General features: G+C 40.6%; 1 protein-coding gene across 1 annotated transcript; it reads right to left on the bottom strand.

The window, feature by feature from the left end:
* Positions 1-3,946: 3,946 nt before the first annotated feature.
* On the bottom strand, positions 3,947-17,739 carry LOC143031884 (uncharacterized). The gene is made up of 2 exons (XM_076196246.1): positions 17,668-17,739; positions 3,947-6,273 (listed from the first exon to the last, which is right to left on the bottom strand). The coding sequence occupies exon 2, from the start codon at positions 6,174-6,176 to the stop codon at positions 4,791-4,793; it is 1,386 nt and encodes a 461-aa protein (XP_076052361.1). The 5' UTR covers positions 6,177-6,273; positions 17,668-17,739; the 3' UTR covers positions 3,947-4,790.
* Positions 17,740-21,176: the final 3,437 nt, after the last annotated feature.

Here is a 21,176-nt window from a genome sequence, read left to right as displayed (position 1 = left end):
TGTGTGTGTGTGTGTGTGTGTTTGTGTGTGTGTGTGTATTCACCTCGGATCTGCTGCAGCCTCTTTTCGAGACAGCCAGACACCACCCTACGGCAATGAGCTCAGAGCTCATTATTAGCAGATCTCTGGGTAGGTCAGAGACCACTCACACTACACACACCGGGAATGCAAGGTCACAACTCCTTGACTAACGTCCCGTACCTACTCGCTGCTAGGTGAACAGGGGCTACACGTGAAAGGAGACAAACCCAACTTGTCTCCGCCCGGCCGGGGAATTGAACCCCGGTTCTCCGACTTGTGAGGCCAGTGCCTTACCAATCCGCCACCGGGCCGTGTGTGTGTGTGTGTGTGTGTGTGTGTGTGTGCGTGTGTGTGTATTGGAAACTAGTATGTTATAACACATTTGTAAAAGTTCACTATAAACCCACTATCGGAGAAATAATAACGGAAAATACAGAGAAACTGTATATTTCGACTACTGTCTGTAGTCCTCTTCAGCTGAATGCTTACCTAAAGTTAAGGTACAAGTATATATGAGGAAATGAGGGGTATATAGAAGGGGATGAGGAAAGTGTGTGTGTGTGAGGGGGAATATATATGTATGTATACGGACGCGGGAAAGTATTTGTACAACACTGAATGGGCCCAAGTGAATAGATACATTTTTATCAACCACAATGCGTTTTAGTTCTAAGCCATTAATATCGGGAGATCTGTGGAGGCCAACATGCAGAAATTAAAACGTGGTACGACCAATGACTCCGCGGGTCTCCCGATGTCGATGGATTAGAGTTAAAGTGCATTGTGGTTGATAAAAATGTGTGTGTGTATATATATATATATATATATATATATATGTGTGTGTGTGTGTGTGTGTGTGTGTGTGTGTGTCTGTGTGCGTGTGTGTGTGCTCGCGTGTATGTATAAACTGGTACCATCCAAAACAAAATTATCATGAAAATTTCAAGAAAACAACAAATCCAACTGAACAAGAGAAGATATCATAACTCGACCTAGCAAGTGTGGCTTAGTGTACTGTTGTTGTTGTTGTTGTTGTCGTTCCCTAGACTGTCTGTCCGAGCAGTCCCGTCTCCCCAAGGAATGCCATAGCCGAAACTGGGTATTCCCACAAATCCTTTATAGAGCGTATGTTGTGTTGTTTGCGTGCATGATTGTGTATAATGCAGTCTTCCATTATGTGTTGTATGGTATGGGGTGAAGTGTTACATCCTGGGCAGCTGTTCACAATGCGGTCATCCAGCCTCTTCTGGTAGCTTAGAAGTGCTGGGTGGTGACCGCAGTCTGGCCAAACGGCAGCATCTACCCCTGGCTACCGGCTCTACGCAGGTGGCACCGATCCCAAAGAGGAGCTACGCCTACCTTGGGGAGTACCACAATCCTTTTTCCCAACATGCAATATTAGTGTACTGTAGAATGGTATGCAGCACAGCACAGAGCAAAGCTCGGTGTAGAGCGACACAGTGATGCCCTAACCAGCTGCAACGCCTGTCGAACTAGAGCCATTTCATACGACCAACAAGGGCCCTTTTCATACTCCTGCTACGCGTGATAGTCACGCAGGGCCACGCATACCAAGCGACAGATATTCGTTAGCCTTCCTACACGCACCACGCGCTTCTCTGTAACCATAAACCATCGATTAATGAATGCATAAATAGCCCTACGTGCGTTTCACTGTCACACCTCATGCAACAGACTAGGCGGCAGTGTGCATGTTGAACCGTAGGTACAGTTTGACGCTAGACAGTGGACGCCACGTTACGTGGAGTTAGTCTTTCGTAGGCATGTAGTGATGCTGACATAGGGGCCTTTCATCCCACTCACCATGATATTTAACGTCTCGGCAGAGCTTTTCCCGCCGCGACCTTGACCTATATACAGTACAGAGCAAACATGGCATCACGCGACGCACCAGCAGGCCACACCCACCCAGCCAGGCAACATGGAGCAAAGGCGCGATTCACCTGCTTTACTTCTGCATATACTAGCGACCCCTGTAGGAGGCCGGTAGAGGGAGACATTTAAGTAGATAAAGAGGTAAGTGAAAAGATAAGCAAATTTTATTACTTGGATGTTTTGAAACAATGGCCGTTCGGAAGTGCAGAGTTGAATATTCTCGCTTGCCGTCTTGCGTTATGTAAACATAGGTTAGGATATCGAGAGAGTGCTGATGTGACGAAATGTATACATCAAGCCATGTTCCGCTTGCGACATAAGTGCTTACGTAAACAGTATTGCTTGAGACAGTATAACAGTCTTTCCGATTGAAGAAAAGGGTGGAGGAGGAGAGAAATTATTGGTGCATGGAGGTAAAGTCACGCCATTAAAGGGCAGCACTTATTTGTAACGTTCAAAGTTATTAGATGAATTAAATTGTGACGTCGGAGCAGACTTGAATGGTGGGATGTACAAGGATCCCAAGAGTCCCTTGGTGTAGATTGAACCAAGAAAGAAGAAAGAATATAAGAAATAATGTCTCATTTTAATTTACCCCATCAAGAAATTTTAATAACTCGTGATTGAAGCTTTGATAGAAACATACTTACGAGTAGGAAGAGGCGGCATGGGGCCTACAGATGAATAACACAAGTGACTAATTGTTAGTGGCAGTGGAGCTAACACAGACAAGCTCTCAGGTTGACCCGTCATCGCACCCTGCGACCAGGACATGACGTCTACCAGTCCCTCCCCCTCTGCCTTCTCACCGAAGGTGGCCTTCCTTTTAGCAGCACTGAATTCAACCGTTTTACCACTGGGGTGTCCACCATATGGTCACCTCACCGAACTATCCCCAGTTCAATGGGCACGCCGAAGCCTCAGTTAAGGCCGCTAAGCACCTCATCCTAAATACAGCGCCCACCGGCAATATCGAGTGCGAGGAGTTCGACCGAGGCCTCCTAGAATTACGCAACACCCCGTCTCCTACCGGCCGCTCCTCCGCCCAGAGCATGTACGGCCGCCCTCTCCGTACATGCGTCCCGACTCACCCGGACTCCTTTTCGGAGGAGGATGGTGTTTCCCGCGCCGCCACTCAAGCTGACCAGGTGCAACCCCGGTACAACGAGCACGCCCGGCCCCTCCTCCAATTGAGTGTCGGATTCAGGATCGGTTGTCCCTCGTTGGGGGCAAGGTCGGGGTGCTTATCGGCCGCGATAGATCCAAAGACAAGGAAATCTACCTCCCGAACGGGAATTTCTGGTGGCGCAACCTCCGGCCAGTGTCCCCTTGCACTCCCGACGCCGTCGGCCCCGTCGCGTTCCATCCCTAGGTGGAGGGCCCGCGGTCTTTGTGTGTAGATTCCCTATGATTCTCCGTCGGTCGTCTCGGCTTGCGAATAGATGTACCCCTCGCGATGGTTCTACGAGCGTGACCACAGTGCCACACAGACATGAATGACTACTTATACAGGCACCTAATAGGAGTAAGAAGGAACATAGGCGTGTAGACATTCGGAAGCATGATGTCACATGCACGTAACCGCGCCTAGAGCTGCTAGGCAGAGTTCCGAACATATCTAGATGGACCGTCGGCAGAGTCTTTGGCATGAGGTGGGACGCGCCCCTTCGGGGCCCAGGCCGAAAGATACCCGTTTGTCTTCCTGCGTGCACCACGCGCCCTCCTGTACACATAACCCAATGATTAATAAACGCGTAAGTCACCTTAGGTGCATTTCACTCTCGCCCCTTTACAACAACTACACTTGCAACAGCAAGGTTCTGCCTCAGGAGTTACGAGAGAACAAGCACATGCAATAATACTACTAGACACCACGAACAAGCTGTTCTTGGCATAATTTAAACAAACCGTTCGGCAATTTCATTATTCATCAACAATGAACAATTCATCACATGACATCTGATATTACTCTTGGGAAGACTTCATTGAAATACGAGAGTTGTCGCAAAGGATACAATAAACATTGCTAAATATATTACCGTAGATATATTCACAGTAACACAGATTTCAAGTAACAATGTCGTATACACCAAAGAACTTTACATAACACAAAGATAAAAAGAACTTTATCCGTCATGACTTACAGATATATCCACCAGTTGCACTATTTCCTAATATTCTTGATTTTTCGTAATTACAAAACGATCCGTGCACTTCATGGAACACTTAGAGGTCAGAATGCAAAACGGAAGACAATCTTTAAAACCCCAAGGAGAGTAAATAAAGAAACATTGCCGACCATCCCCACGATATAGTTTTGCCAATTAGAATTTAGGCACACAAACGCTATTTTTCATACCTCAATCGTTTGCAATTCGAAAATAGAGCTACCATCGGCTATCGTCAAGAATCTTCGGAGGAGTGATATATCAGTAGCCAAACATCGCTATTCACACGTCACTGTTCAACACTAAATGTAAGAAAATTGAATAAATTATGGTCCATTGTGTACCTGCCAAATGTAACAACGGGCAAAGTAGTGGTCGGAGCTTCTTTCAATTCCCGAGTGGTACAGATCGAAGGGCTATATGGATGCGGAAGGTGGACAGAACAAGGAGAAAGGGATCGTTGTGAGTACCAAGTGAACATTCTAAATTTAGCTTGGATCACTTTGAGCCCGTCTTGTGAAGGATCTGGCTTATTCTACTTGAAAGGTGTGGGTCATCATGTGTCGTTCGAGGGCCCTTTTGTTGGAAAACTGCATCACACGGGTTATATTCGAAAGGATTCTCTCTAGTGTGGTTAACCATGTGTAGTTTGAGATGGCTCTTTCCTGAGAAAGCTGCATCTCACATGTCGCATTTAAAATGATTCTATCTAGTGTGGGTCACCAAGTGTCGTTTGAGATTAGCCTTTCGTGAGAAAGCTGCATCACACAGGTCACACTTGAAAGGCTTCTCTTCAGTGTGGATCACCAAGTGTCGTTTGAGAGCATCCTTTACTCTGAAAGCTACATCACATAGGTCACACTTGAAAGGTTTCTCTCCAGTGTGAGCAATCACATGATATTTGAGACCACTATTCCCTGAGAAAGCTGCATCACACAGGTTACACTTGAAAGGTTTCTCTCCAGTGTGGGTCATCATGTGATCTTTGAGATGACTCTTTTGTGAGAAAGCTGCATCACACAGGTCACACTTGAAAGGCTTCTCTCCAGTGTGGGTCATCATGTGTTGTTTGAGAATACTCTTTCCTGAGAAAGCTGCATCACACAGGTTACACTTGAAAGGCTTCTCTCCAGTGTGGGTCATCATGTGTCGTTTGAGACTAGTCTTTCCTGAGAAAGCTGCATCACACAGGTCACACTTGAAAGGCTTCTCTCCAGTGTGGGTCATCATGTGATATTTGAGACCACTATTTCCTGAGAAAGCTGCATCACACAGGTCACACTTGAAAGGCTTCTCTCTAGTGTGGGTTACCATGTGTTGTTTGAGATTACTCTTTAGTGAGAAAGCTGCATCACACAGGTCACACTTGAAAGGCTTCTCTCCAGTGTGGGTCATCATGTGATCTTTGAGATGACTCTTTTGTGAGAAAGCTGCATCACACAGGTCACACTTGAAAGGCTTCTCTCCAGTGTGGGTCATCATGTGTTGTTTGAGAATACTCTTTCCTGAGAAAGCTGCATCACACAGGTCACACTTGAAAGGCTTCTCTCCAGTGTGGGTTACCATGTGTTGTTTGAGATTACTCTTTAGTGAGAAAGCTGCATCACACAGGTCACACTTGAAAGGCTTCTCTCCAGTGTGGGTCATCATGTGATCTTTGAGATGACTCTTTTGTGAGAAAGCTGCATCACACAGGTCACACTTGAAAGGCTTCTCTCCAGTGTGGGTCATCATGTGTTGTTTGAGAATACTCTTTCCTGAGAAAGCTGCATCACACAGGTTACACTTGAAAGGCTTCTCTCCAGTGTGGGTCATCATGTGTCGTTTGAGACTAGTCTTTCCTGAGAAAGCTGCATCACACAGGTCACACTTGAAAGGCTTCTCTCCAGTGTGGGTCATCATGTGTCGTTTGAGACTAGTCTTTCCTGAGAAAGCTGCATCACACAGGTCACACTTGAAAGGCTTCTCTCCAGTGTGGGTCATCATGTGTCGTTTGAGACTAGTCTTTCCTGAGAAAGCTACATCACACAGGTCACAATGGAAAGGTTTCTCTCCAGTGTGGGCCATCATGTGATATTTAAGATGACTCATGAGATAGGTGTGTCACATGAGTTTCTCTTTGTTCCATGATGAATATACAGAATTTTTGGATACCTTTTCCAAGGAAATGTTTATATTTACCCTCGACCTGTAGGAAAAAAATAAGTTCGACATTAACTTTTTGAGAGATTGTAGGTCTAACACGAGCTAAACAAATACAGTGGGGCATTAACGAAAATGTAGTAGGGAAAGGGAAGAAATGACTCTTAATACTGATTTTAACGGTGGTATCTACGTATAAAAAAAATCCCGTTTTGAAAATTTCCTGGCGCTTTTATCACCACCTTCCGAAATCCGGCAAAAATGTCCCATGGTGTAGGAACATTTTTATAGCTACCATATACCATATCAAACGTTGCTGCAATGGATGAACGTTGATCAAAGAGTAGTGCACAGAGAAAAAGGAGGTTTAACCACTTTTAGGCCTGGGTTACGAAGACGAAGAAGTACCCAAAAGAAAGTGTGCAGAAAAACTATGCTCTTCGTAACGAATTGACCAGGAAGCACAAGAATGAGTTTTCCCCAACTTTACGCCTCACTAAAAAGAAAAAACAACAACAAACAAACAGTGCAGTAAGAGCCACAATTAAGATATTCCATATGAAAATACTGGGGTTCAACAATACGTTACGAAATAACAAAAATTACGTGTACTCTGATGAAGAGTACGATCTCATAATAGATTTCGACGGAGAAATTAAAGAGGAAGAATCGGAAAAGTTTATGAAACATTATTTTGAAGGATACAAGAATTTCACTATGAGTGGTGGTAAAAGCTGTCACGAGGAATGCCAAAAGTATTACATCGATCGGAAATACAATGATTATATCAAAATCAGCAAACTCAAGGAAAAACAGTTTACCATAAGGTTAATGGTGAATGTGTGGTGAAAAATCCAGCAAACGTGGTATATAAAGAATTTTTTCGGACATGCCTTCCATTAGGGAGGGGGGAGTCTTTAGTGAAGGGTATTGACAGCAAGCAGGTAATTCCAGAAGAGGAACCTGAATTGGGATCCGTTGAGATTCCTGCTTCAGCTTACAATATTAGTGAAGAAGCAGCAACGGCAATGATCCTGCCTGATTACGACTATGCCGTCGACGAAACGGAATCAGATGTGTCGGTCCTCCTTAAGGTTTGGGAAAGGACTTTCCAAGAAAAAGAAGAATTAAAGAAGGAGAACGAAGAAATAAAACAAGAATTAAAGGAGATAAAATAAAATAATTAAAATAAAAGAGAATTGGTACAAAATGTTAGATTGAAGGCTGAGGATAAAGAAAACAGGACATTCGCAGAAAAATTGTTGCGGATTGGCATGGGTGAAACAGGTAGATTCAGGTTTCCAAAGAAATTTGGCATTTTGCTCAAAACAAGGGATGATGTGATCGAAAAGGTCTACAAAGAACTTGAAGTTAACGCCAACAGTTATCTATATTTCCAAAAAAGAGCCATAAAATATCCTAGAAACGAAGACGTGGATTACATGAATGAGGTGAAAAAAATACAGCAGTCACTTCATATTTTATAATGCAAGTAGTGTGATGCATCGTCCATTAGGCATTTGATGCTGCACACAAGAATTTGACTTATATTTAAGAGGTTAAAGAAGATATGGAAGGTTGAACAAATACTAAAAATGATGGGGTTGCACAGAACATAGATTGGGACAGTATATAATCAGTAAATAATAAGGCAAAAGAGTGGCTGAATAAATATTATAGAGGTAGAAGACATACGAAAAAAGAGAAGTATACAGTAGCATCATTGGATACAAAATATCTTTGTCAAATTTTCAGAGAAGACCACTACACACACACCAATCAAGGATGTCATAAATCAACACTGTAGAGATCCACAAGAATCTGATATTGATTTCTACAGCAAATCTCTTGTTTTTTTGGGAAAACAAGTGAAATTCCACACATATACCACCACAAGCGTATAAATGATAAAATCAAATGTTGATTTCAGACATCCTTGAGTGAGAAGTCAATTACTTCTAGTCAATCTATCCAAACTTGTCCCTACCTACAACTAAGTTAGGTTAGATTCACTCCTCACTTCCATCAATCACTAAAACAAGGTGCGTAGTGGGAAAAGTTTATTGAGTTGTTGTTGTTGTTGTTGTCGTTCCCTAGACTGTCTGTCCGAGCAGTCCCGTCTCCCCAAGGAAGGCCACAGCCGAGACTGGGTTTTCCCACAAATCCTTTATAGAGTGTATGTTGTGTTGTTTGCGTGCATGATTGTGTATAATGCAGTCTTCCATTATGTGTTGTATGGTATGGGGTGAAGTGTTACATCCTGGGCAGCTGTTCACAACACGGTCGTCCAGCCTCCTCTGGTAGCTTAGAAGTGCTGGGTGGTGACCGCATCGCAGTCTGGCCAAGTGGACTCTGTCCTTACGTGGGAGAGAGGATTCAGAAGGGTGGATATCAGGGGGTCTGGCATGCAGCAGTGTGTTGTCTTTCAGTGTGTTAATGGAGCGGTGAGTGATATGATTATGAATATGTTTCCGGAGGCTGGTATTTGGTGGTTGTGGAGGAAGAGAAGAGAGTATCTTTGTGTAATAAAGGTCTTTGGGTGTAGTTTTAATGTTTCTTGGTGTGTGTGGGTGTTCTGCTATGTAGTGTAACGGTATGATGTGTTTGTGGTGGCTGCAGCAAGTGTTTGTGTGCCTCTCATGTCGAGGTGTTCCTTGACTTTGAGGACTTTTGTTTCATGGTGTAAATGGTCTGTAGGTGATGTATTTGTGCAGCCTGTAATTGTTTTTAGGGCTTTGTTTTGTATGATTTGAAGGGTGTTGTGGTGTGTCTCACTGAGATTAGGAGCCCATGCAGGACTCGCATAATTCATCACTGAGCGTATACATTGTTTGTATATTGTTATATTAGTTTCTTTGTTTTGTCCAAATGTTGTTCCAGTGATTGACTTAAGTGCGTTAAGTCTAGGTGTGCATTTGTTTTTTATGTTTGTGAGGTGTTGTTTGAAAGACATGGATGTATCGTATGTTACACCAAGAATTTTCGGTGTGTTTGTGTGTGGTATTAGAGTGTTGTTGATGTAGAGATGAGGTATGTATTTGTGTTCTTTTGTCCAGTTGGTGAGAAGTGTTGCTGTAGATTTGGTTGGAGCTATTTTGAGTCTGTTTGTGATGAACCATGTGTTGAGTGTGTCAAGGTAAGGCTGGATTATTTCTGCAGCTTTGTCTGTGTTACGATGTGTGCATGTGATTGTTATGTCGTCTGCGTAAGAAGAGATTTGTATTTCTGAGGTGTCTGGCGTGGGTAAGTCATGCATGTATAGATTAAATAATGTGGGGGATAGAACTGAGCCCTGCGGTACTCCGTTCTTAATGTTTCTGATGTGCGATGATTGGCCATTATATGACACATGAGCATTCCTGCCTGCCAGATAATTGGCCAGCCATCTTTTGGTGTTATTGTGCATGTCTGTGTTATATATTTTATTTGTTAGGTTGTGGCGGGGGATAGCATCAAAAGCTTTACTAATGTCCAATGTTATAAGAAGTGTTCTGTGGTGGGGCCTATCTGAATTGATGCCATCAAAAATTCTTTGTGTGAGGTTTGTCAGAAGAGTGTTTGTGGAGTGTAGTGGCCTAAAACCGTGTTGTGAGTCAGCAAGGGGAATATATGGTGTGACAAGTTTAAGTATTAGGCGTTCAATGACTTTAGAGGGGGTGCAGAGAAGTGTGATTGGGCGGTGCGATGATGGGATTGTTGGGTCTTTGTTCGGTTTTGGGATGGTGATTATTTTACCATGCTTCCAGATGTCGGGTATAGTGTTGTGTGAATAGCTGTAGTTTGCAATGTTTGTGAGTGCGTGTATACCTTGTGGTCCAATGTGTTTTAGGTGGATGTTGCTTATGTTATCAGGGCCACAGGCAGATGAGTGCTTGAGACTATGCATTATGAGTTTTGTCTGACTGTCTATGAAGGGTGTATAGTCTGAGTCTGTGGGAAAGTCTTTCTTACGTCGAATGGTGCGTCGGTCGTCAGGGTGAGATGTAAGATGGCTCGTCTGTGCAAAATGACGTACGAGTGCGTTTGCTTGTTGTCTGTTTGAGGGTAGATTATCTGTTGTTGTGATTATTGCCGCGTGAGAGCGTGTAGTGTTAGTGTTGGATAGTGTGATGCTGTTGAGTGTTTTGTACAATTTGCTGGTGTTTGTTTTGTGATCAAGTGTATTGATAAAGTTTTGCCAATTTTGTGTTTTTTGTTCATGTATTTTATTGGCAATCACAGTGTTTAGTGTTTGTATTTGGTCTGCTATGTTTTGAGGGATAGGTGTGGGGGTATCGTGTTTAAGTGTGTCACGTTGTCTGATGAGGCCTTGGATTTCTGGTGTGAAGTTGGGGTTGTGTGATTTTCTGTTGCCTCTAGGGATGTATCTCTTGTCTGCGTTTTGTATGATTGTATTAAAAGCGTGCACAGCATTGTTTATGTTTGTGATTGGTGTACTGTTAAGTGTTTCAAAATGTTGTTCTGTCTCTTCATTAAAGGCTTCCCAGTTAGCTCTCTTGTAATTGGTGTAAGTGTGTCTGTGGCCAGCTGGGGTGCATCTTGTTTTGGTGGTGATGATGATTGGAAGGTGGTCAGAACCAAGGGCTCCGACCACTCTCCATGATGTTGTTGGGGTTAGGCAGGGGGAGCAAAAGGTGATATCAGGAGAGGAGGGAGTGTAGAGGGCTTGGTATGGGATATGTGTATGATTATGCGTGTTGTTCATGATAGTCAATGAGTCGAGTTGAGTCTGTATATCAAGCCCTCTGTCTGTGTCGGGGTTGTCGACAAACCAGGCAGACGACTTGGCGTTGAAGTCACCACCCATGATCAGGTTGGGGATTGAGGTTAGTTGGCTGAGCTGAGGTCTGAAGGTGTTTGGAACTGTGGGGGATGATTGGGGGGGAATGTACATGTTAACTATTGTTAGTGTTGAATTGTTGCCTGTGCGGATACGAATGGATTGGGTTTCTGTTGTGTTATCTGTGGTAGGGAGGAGAATTTTGGTTGTGGCACTTGTGTCCACAAAACAGATGGAATGGTGGATCAGGGTGATGAGTCCACCGCCATTGCCGTCAGTCCGGTCTTGTCTGATGGTGGTGTAATTATGAAATGATGGTGTTTTGTGTGAGTGTCTTAATTTTGTTTCTTGTAGAATTGCAATGTGTATGTTGTGTTGTTTAAGAAAGTGTTCAAGTTCATGTTTTTTAGTGTTAATACCGTCAATGTTGTGTTGTAATATGTTGATGTTGTGTGTTTTGTATGTGTTGTATGTTGCCGTTTGGGGTTGAGGTTGGGGTGGTAGTGGGGAAGGTGTAGGATCTGGGTCAGAGGGGGGGAAAGGAGAGATCGGGGACAAAGGAAGGGGAGTACTAATCGGGGGTAAGGGCAAGGGGAAATTGGGAGTGGGTAAGGGTGTTGGCTGTGGTTGGGGAGGTGGGATTGGGGTTACTGGAGGGCAGGTAGAACATGTCCAAGTGTTTGTGTATTGGTTTGTGTCAGCAAGTGTTGTACAAGTGAGGTGGGCCCAGTTTTTGCACATATTGCACTGAACTGAGCCCTTTGTCTGTTTGCTCGAAGTAATGGGTTTAGAGCATGTTGGGCATGTGTATTTTGTGGTGGGCCCAGGATTGCTCTCTACATCTCCGGCTAAAAGTAGAAGAAGAGGGGTGATCGCCGGAAAATGACCCCTCAGTGCAGAAAAAACGTAACATTGTGTGTTGGAAAAAAAGGATTGTGGTACTCCCCCAGGTAGGCGTAGCTCCTCCTTGGGGATCGGTGCCATCTGCGTAGAGCTGATGGCCAGGGGTAAATGCTGCTGTTTTGCCCCCAACTCTTGGGGTTGGGGGGTGGTCCCACGACGTAGACGTTGCAGCTCCAGGACCAGTTTATTGAGCTATAGTTATTCAGTGGAAACAGCCACTTCAAATGAGTTACAAGTAATTTACATGGATATCTGTTCCCTGTAGCAATCTTACTCATAAATCAATATATGATTGAATTTCTTAGGTGACTGGTAATAGGAAAATTAATAGGAAAACAATAAGATGCAGGAATGGATGAATAAATATTACAAAGAGAAAGAAATCATAAAAAAAGTGTGATGAAGGATATACAAGCACAGTCAACTGGAAATAAGAAATATTGGTAAAAATTTCAGAGGTTTACATCCAGCCACCAAGGATGTCAGAAATGAGTAATTTTTGTGAATTGTTTATTGGTTTCTACAGTAAATTACTTGGTTTCCAATTATCAAGGAACATCCCCCCAGGATGAGTAAACATGAGAATTTTGGCCAGTCTTTGTTCATATGTCAGGTTTGAAAGTGTTGGGGCCATCTTTGTCATTGCTCTTTGTATTCTTTCTAATTTTCTTATATTCTTTTTTGTATTGGGTGACCATATCAGTGCTACATATTACAGTTTTGGCCTTATCAGCGTTTGTAATATTTTCTTAATCATTTCCTTATCCAGGTATTTAAAGGCCACCTTTATTGATCTCTACAAATGTTATGTTTCTCCAACTATTTTATTTATATGTTTATCTGGTGACATGTCTTTGGCGATGATTACTCCTAGGTCCCTTTCAGAATTTACTTTCTTTACTTCTTTTCCGTCAATTTCATACTGCCCTGATATTCTATTCTTGCTTTTTACCAAATTCAATCATACTGTACTTCTTGATGTTAAATTCTACCTCCCATCTCTTGCTCCACTCTGAGACTTTGTTCAGATCACTCTGTAATGAGTCACAGTCTATTTCAGAGTTTATTCTCTTTAATAACTTTGCATCATCTACAAAGCAGTTCATGTAACTTTCAATACCTTCGTCCATGTCATTTACATATATAGCAAACATTGTTGGAGCTGTGGGGTGCCACTACTCATTTCTTCCTATTTTGAATATTTGTCTCTGAGCTCTACTCTCATTTTTTCTTCCATGTAGGAAGTCCTCCATCCAATTCATTAGTTTTCCATGTATGCCTCCTATTGTTTCCAGTTTATATAGCAATTTTCTGTGTGGAACCTTATCAAATGCCTTTTGTAGGTCCAGGAAGACACAGTCTGCCCAGCCATCCCTTTCTTGTGTGTGCGTTAGTGTGTGTGTGTGTATTTACCTAGTTGTATTATACAGGAAGAGAGCTATGCTCATGGTGACCCGTCTTTGTATCTCTCAACATCAATTTTTTCTTAAAATCTTGAATAGCATTTGCACACACTGTTTCATTGTCTAATTTGTTCCAAGTATCTATCACTTTGTGTGGGAAGCTGTTCCTTTTCAGATCTGTTCTGTAACTATCCTTTTTTAGTTTCTTTTCATGTCCTCTTGCTTTACAATTGTCCCATATTAACAAGTCCCTTCTTTGTTCCAAAGTTGGTCATTCTAGTTTGGACAGTCTTTGCTCATATGTCAGTTCGGAAAGAGTTGGTGCTAGTTTTGTTGTTGCTCTGTATTCTTTCTAATTTTTTTATGTTCTTTTTGGTACCGGGTGTCCATACTGTTGCTGCGTACTCAAGTTTTGGTCTTATTAGTGTAGTTAGAATCTTTTTATCATTTCCTCGTCCAAATAAGCATACGCCACTTTAACTGACCTCAGTAAATTGTAGGTTTCTCCAAATATTTTATCAATATGCTTATCCGGTGTCATGTCCTTGCTGATCATCACTCCAAGATCTTTCTCAGAATTTACTTTTTTCACCTCTTCTTCACCAATTTTTTAATCTTTCAATATTCTATTTTTACTCTTTCCAAATTCCATTATACTACATTTCTTTATATTGAATTTTACTTCCTACTTTTGAGTCCAATTCCAGATCTTGTCCAAATTTTGTTGCTATGAGTTGCAGTCTTCCTCTGTTTTCACCTTCTTTACTATGCATGTGTGTGTGTGTATCTGTGTGTGTATTTACCTAGTTGTATTTTACTAGACAAGAGCTATGCTCATAGTGACCCATTTACGTATCTCTCCGCATCCAGTTTGTTCTTAAAATCTTGTATAATTTTGGCGCTCTCCTCTGTAAGTGGCCCTCTTTAGCTTCTCATGTCCTTTTGTTTCTCTTCTGTCCCATTTTAATAACTCATCTCTATCAAGAACTTCCCTTTCATAATTCTGTAAATGGTCAACAAATCACCTTTTCTCTTTTCTGTTCCAGTGTTGATATATGTAATTTATCCAATCACTGTTCATATATCAAATTTTATAGTGTATGTGTGTGTGTGTATTTACCTAGTTGTATTTTACAGGACGAGAGCTATGCTCGAAGTGACCCGTTTTCGTATCTCTCCACATCCAGTTTATTCTTAAAATTGTGTATAGTTTTAGCACTCACTGTTTGTCTGTTTAGTTTGTTCCAAACATCAATCACTCTATGTGGAAAGCTATTCTTTTTCAGGTCTCATCTTTAACTGTCCTTCTTTATGTGTCTTCTTCTTTCTCTTCTGTCCCATTTTAATAAGTCGATTCTATCGAGTATTTCCATCCCTTTCATAATTCTGTAAATGGTCAACGAATCACCTCTTTCTCTTCTTTGTTCCAGTGTTGATAGATGTAATTTATCCAATCTCTGTTCATATGTCAAGTTTGATAGTATATGTGCCATTTTTGGCACTGCTCTTTGGATTCTTTCTAATTTGCTTATGATCTTTTTTGTGCTAGGTGCCCATAGTGTTGCAGCATACTCTAGTTTAGGTCTTATTAGTGTAACCACTATTTCTTTACCATTTCTTCATCCATGTAGTTGAAGGCCACTTTCATTAATCTTAATAAGTTCAAAGTCTCTCCAAATAATTTATTGACATGTTTATCAGGTGTCAAGTCACTTGAGATGATCACTCCCAGATCCCTTTCTGAATCAACAGATTTTGACTTCTTGTTTCCAATTTTATATTGACCCAATATTCTATTTTTGCTTTTTCCAAATTCCATTATGCTACATTTCTTAATGTTGAAGTTCATCTAACATTTCTGACTCCATTCACATATTTTGTCTAGGTCTTCTTGTAGCAATCTGCAATTTTCTTCCGTTTTTATTCTCTTGAGTAATTTGGCATCGTCAGCAAAGAAGTTCATGTAAGAATTTACATGGTCCTTGGAACACATTTTGGACTAGTATTTACCTAGTTGTATTATATGGGAAGGGAGCTATGCTCATGGTGACCTGTCATTATATCTTTCAGCATCAAGTTTTTTTTTCTTAAAATCTTGAATAGTGTTTGCACACACTGTTTCTTTGTCTAATTTGTTCAAAGTTTCTATCATTCTGTGTGGGAAGCTATTTATTATTATTATTATTTTTCAGATCACTTTTGCAATTATCTTTTTTGTTTTTTATTGTCTCCTCTTGTTTTTCCATTGTCCCATTCCAGTAAATCATTCTTATCTATGATTTCCATTCCTTTCATAATTCTATAGATAGTAGGTCTCCCCTTTCCCTTCTTTGTTCCAGAGCTGGTAATTCTAATTTGGACAGTCTTTCTTCATATGTCATTTTGGAAAGAGTTGGTGCCAGTTTTGTTGTTGCTCTTTTGTATTCTTTCTAATTTTTTTATATTCTTTTTAGTACTGGGTGTCCAAAGTGTTGCAGCATACTCGAGTTTTGGTCTTAGTGTAGTTAAAATTTATTTTTATCATTTCCTCGTCCAAATAGACAAATGCCACTTTTATTGACATCAACAGATTGTAGGTTTCTCCAACTACTTTATTAATAAGTTTGTCCAGTGTCATGTCTTTGCTGATCATCACTCCAAGGCCTTTTTCTGAGTTTACTTTTTTGACATCTTTTTCACCAATTTATGATCTCTCAATATTCTGTTTTTACTTTTTTCCAAATTCCATTATACTATCATTTCTTGATATTGAATTTCACTTCCCACTTTTGAGTCTATTTCCAGATCTTGTCCAAGTCTTGTAGTGAGTTGCAATCCTCCTCCATTCTTTCTTTAGTATTTTTGCATCGTCTGCAAAGAAATTCATATAACACCCTACTCCTTCTTCCATGTCATTGTGTGTTGAGGATTGTAATGATTTGAGGCATAATCTGATCTCTAAATAAACTGTACTTGATTAGTATATACCATTGCCTAGGTTTGGTCAATTTTTAGAAGTGATACAGCATTACAAAATTATTTATTTTGTAAATTATAATACATCAACATACATTTTTCTTGACAGAAATTAATAACAAAAAGTTGCTAAAACTGATTTACTAACAAAGAAAGTTGCAGCGGGTGAATGTTACATCATCTTTGTTTTGATGGATGCCAAGGTTGAAGAAATTAAAGGATGACAAATCCATCTATTCTAACCTAACCTAACTTAACCTATGCTACTTAACATATGTCACCTAAGCTGTATCTAGTAATGTGGTACCCATAACTAAAGATCCATCGGGTTGTCGCATTGGATGCTGACGGCCTGATTAAGTGCTTGTTTGGACTGCGTGGAGTAGAGTTGTTGCATAGCTTGAAGGAAGCCCTACTATCTTTGTAACAGCATTTATTAATGTTAACTGGATTAGGAGAACACCCGGTTCACAACGTGAAAGTCATCACCTAACTTACATGGCATCTCGATGCTATGCTCGCAGCTTCATTCAGTAGTATATTTGCTTTTAGCAAGGTTTTGTTATTGTTTTCCGCCAACAAAAACTGATACCATGATGTTTCATATTTCACAAAATTATTAACTTTCTATTGCTATATCACAGGTGTGCAGTTCTAAAAAATTACTGATTAACCATTGCCTAGGTTTTGAATAACCTAAGCATTGACAATTCTTTGCCCACCGTTTTCTAAAATACTCCTGCGTCATTCCAGGCAGGACCGTTTCTAGTTCACCAGGCGCCCCAGGCAAGATTTCGTTATGGTGCCCCCCCCCTCCCTCCCTCCTTCCCCCGTCTGGGCTGGAAATAATAACCTAAACAATTTCAAACACAACTACCATCACAAGTTCCACAAAAAAAAAAACATACTTTATCTATTTGAATTATTCACGTAAAAAAAAAACTTGTCTCTCATTTATTTATATATTAATTATGGATGGCAATTTGACGCCCCCACCCCCCCCCCCGTCTGTGTCGGCTTTGCCTAGACACGGCCCTGATTCCAAGAATCGCTGCCTCATCATCTCATCCCTTGGAATATTTCTAGTATTTGCTCTAAGTCAAAAGACATAATGAAGTTGAAAATGTTGGCTGCACTAAATAGAATTTAGTGAATCCATTATGGAACTTTTCAACCCCTTTCTCCTGCACGGTAGAATGCAAGAAATACAACTGTAATATTTTGAAACTAACAAAATATTGAAGATCAAGCTCGGAAACATGCTTGGTTTTACATCGATGAACGTATACCAATTTGAGCCCAAGTACGATCAATTGGTGAGTAGGAGACGGGACCCAATGAGCTTTACTCCTTTCCTGTATACTGCAATTAATCAAATACATACGAATGCAAACATTACCTTCTTTCTTTGGAAGAGTGAGGACTGTATGACACTGGGCTCCGATATGTAAACAAAGATGGCGGAGAGTCTAGGAAAACGAGACCCGTATATTATTTGTTTAAATTAAAAGCATATACATTATTTATCTGTAGCTCTATTGTACTGAGGAAGAGTAATATAGTTCAAATAATTACTCAAAGAGCACACAAAAAATGCGCATTATTGAGACAGAAGCGAAAAATAACCTCTACCAAACAACGAATACATGTAGTGGTTAATTAAAATACAGTGTGCAAAATTATGAGACACAACAAGCATCTAACCACAATAGAAAATAAATGTCAAATACTTTTTTAACTATCTTCGCAAATTTACATTTGACAAAGAAACTGAAAAAAAGTATTGCTAAGAAAATAAAAGACAATACAAAACGAAAACGACAATACGAAATGAATACAGATGATAAATCCAAAGAGAATACCAAAGAATTCTAGTTACATTAGAAATAAAAAGGTTATTAGGAATCACATTGGTCCACTATTATCTGCTGACAGTCAACTTGAATATTCAAATGAAGGAATGTGTTATATTCTAAACAATTATTTGAGCTCAGTATTCGTAAACGAAACACCTCAGAGTGAACTCCAAACTGAAACCTGTGAAAACTCTGGAGTAAACTTACTCACTACGGTAAATAAAAAAAAAAAAAAAAAAAATTGAAAGATGTATAGCGAGACTCAAAGTTGATCAAACACCAGGGCCTGGCGGTTGGCATCCAAGAATCCTAAAGGAAATGAAAAATGATATTGTTGTTTCATTAGAAATTATTTTCAAGAAATGCATCATATCCGGGGATGTCCCAAGAAAATGGAAGCTAGCTAACGTTACTCCCATATTCAAAACAGGTGACAAAAAGAAACCAAATAACTACAGGCCTATAAGTTTGACTTCAATCGTAGGAAAAAGATGGAAACTATCATCAGAGATTCTATCGAACATCATTTAGAAAGTAACTGTTTGATAAATGATAGTCAGCATGGGTTCAGACGGAAACGTTCTTGCGTGACTAACTCGAATTCTACACCACAATCATCTCGAATTATGACAAAAGAAACAATATAGATTTAATATATCTAGACTTTGCAAAAGCTTTTGATACCGTCCCACACGAAAGACTACTTACTAAATTAGCTTCACACGGAATAAGTGGTAGCCTATTAAGTTAGACTAGTAATTGGTTGAATGATTGAAAACAGAGAGTTGTTTTTAATGGAAAAACTTCTGGATGGAAATTTTTTACAAATGGAGTTCCTCGGGGTTCCGTTCTTGGGCCACTTCTATTCATAGTATATATAAATGATACAGACCACGGACTAAAATCTGTTTTCAAATTTGCTGATGATACAGAACTGTACGGAATGGCAAATGATCACTCAAACCAATTATATATTCAAGAAGATTTAGATGAATTACAGCAATGGTCTGAAAAGTGGCTAATGAAATTTAACACATGCACATAGGTAAAAATAACAGCAAGTACGATTACAAGTTATTTGGAAATTCGTTAACAAAAGAGGATAGTGAAAAGGATCTCGGCGTAATTATCAGTAACGATCTCAAATCATCCAAGCAGTGTATTTCAGTCTCTGGGAAAGGAAATAAGAGTCTAGGACTGATTGCGCCATCTTTTGACTTCAAATGTCCACCATTCATTAACAAGCTAAATGATTTGTTAGTTTGTCCACATTACAAAGGATTACAAAGGCGGAGTCTACCGACAGGAGACCTTTTGGTCCATATCTAGGTCGGATGCGAAAAAATCATAATAATAGAATAATAAATAAAAACTATGATAATGTAAATAACAAATAAAATACATAAACAAATGCATAGGTATAGTTGAATAATAAACAAACAGGTAAATAGTAAATAATAATAAATTGACATATAACTATTAATAAATGAAAATCAAACAGACAAATGATAACAAAACAAAAACAAATAATATAGAATAAATTATAATCATTACAGTATCTTGCTTAGGTGTTTATCTAAATGATTATTGAAGCTTCGAACTGAACTACATTGCACTACCTGTGCAGGAAGTTTATTCCATTCATTAGCTACACGGTTAGCAAAGTTGTTTCTACCTACTTCCAAATTGAATCTATTTCCGGACAGTTTGAGACCATTGTTTCTTGTCTGATTCTCATTCATTGTGAAAATTTTGTCACTTTTGATGTTGTCAATTCCCTTTAAAATCTTAAAGACCTGTATCAAGTCACCTCTGAGTCTACGCTTCTTTTAGATAATGTAATTTTCGTAGGAAAATTAATTTTTCCCTGATACAAACCTGAGGTACTCCTTACCATAGGATACTTTCGCGTAGCGCAAGTTTTCTACCGCTAAACACTGTGTGTTGTTTTAAAACACCTCAATCCGTGGGTCTGGACAACGGTTATCCTCAGTAAGAGGCCCTACTGGGGCACGCTCCCCCTCCCCCACAAGTCTAGCACACTAAACTCCATTCTCTGAGCCAGGTATGAAATTAATCACAAGGTTTGACAGGCAAGGGAGAAGGAACTATTAGAGGGGTGGTTGAGGAGGGCCATTAGAGGTAAGGAGTACCTCAGGTTTGTATCGGGGAAGAATTAATTTTCCTGCGAAAATTACATTTGTTCCGAAGAATACAAACTCTTCGGTACTCCTTACTATAGGAGGGAAGGAAGTAGTTATCTAGCCTGGGAAACCTCCGTAAGGAAAATTTTTAGTGTGCTAATACCTACGTTGACCAGACCCTTATACATTCCCCTAAACTATGAAGGGCACCTAGTTCTGTTCCCAGGAGTGGAGACAGACAGGGTATACTCACTTTGTACCTCCTGAAGGGCTTGAATTGATATCCTTGGATTGCTTGAGAGCCCTCGGTGAGGTAAGGGAATGTGGAGTATGAGAAGGACTTTGGATAGGTATCACCGTGTTTGCCTAGCCAGAACCTGGATGAGTTGTCAGGGTCGGCTGTGTGCTATTGGGGGGGGGGGGATATGTCATCTCAGAACTTCTTGGGCGGCCACTATGGGACCCAAAAAGAAGTTCCCTAAAGATTCCCACATGACTTCTTTGAGGTAAAAGGAAGTGAACGTAGTCTGGGACTTCCATATACCTGCTTGAAGGACCTGGTTGACCGACAGATTCTTTCGGAAGACTAGGGAGGTCCCTATTGCCCTCAGGTCATGGGCTTTTGCTCTAGGGCAATCCGTGGGGCTCATTCCGTAGGCACGGCGGATGACTTCCTTGATCCAGTAAGAAATGGAATTCTTAGTGACGGGTTGGGGCTTACCCTTAGTAGAGACGAACAACCTCTGCAATTTGGTCTACGATGTTTAGTCCTCTTGAGGTAGGTCCGGATGGCACGTACCGGGCATAGTACCATTTCCGCTTTTTTGCCCCCTACAAAGTCGTCTAAGGAAGGAACACTAAAGGACCAGAATCTATGGTCGGCTTTGGCCGGATCCTGGTTTTTTACA

The sequence above is a fragment of the Oratosquilla oratoria genome, chromosome 12, assembly GCF_046742065.1.
Source record: "Oratosquilla oratoria isolate Oo_2021 chromosome 12, ASM4674206v1, whole genome shotgun sequence".
In the NCBI taxonomy this organism is placed as follows: domain Eukaryota; kingdom Metazoa; phylum Arthropoda; class Malacostraca; order Stomatopoda; family Squillidae; genus Oratosquilla; species Oratosquilla oratoria.
This window is presented reverse-complemented; position numbering and strand designations above follow the sequence as displayed.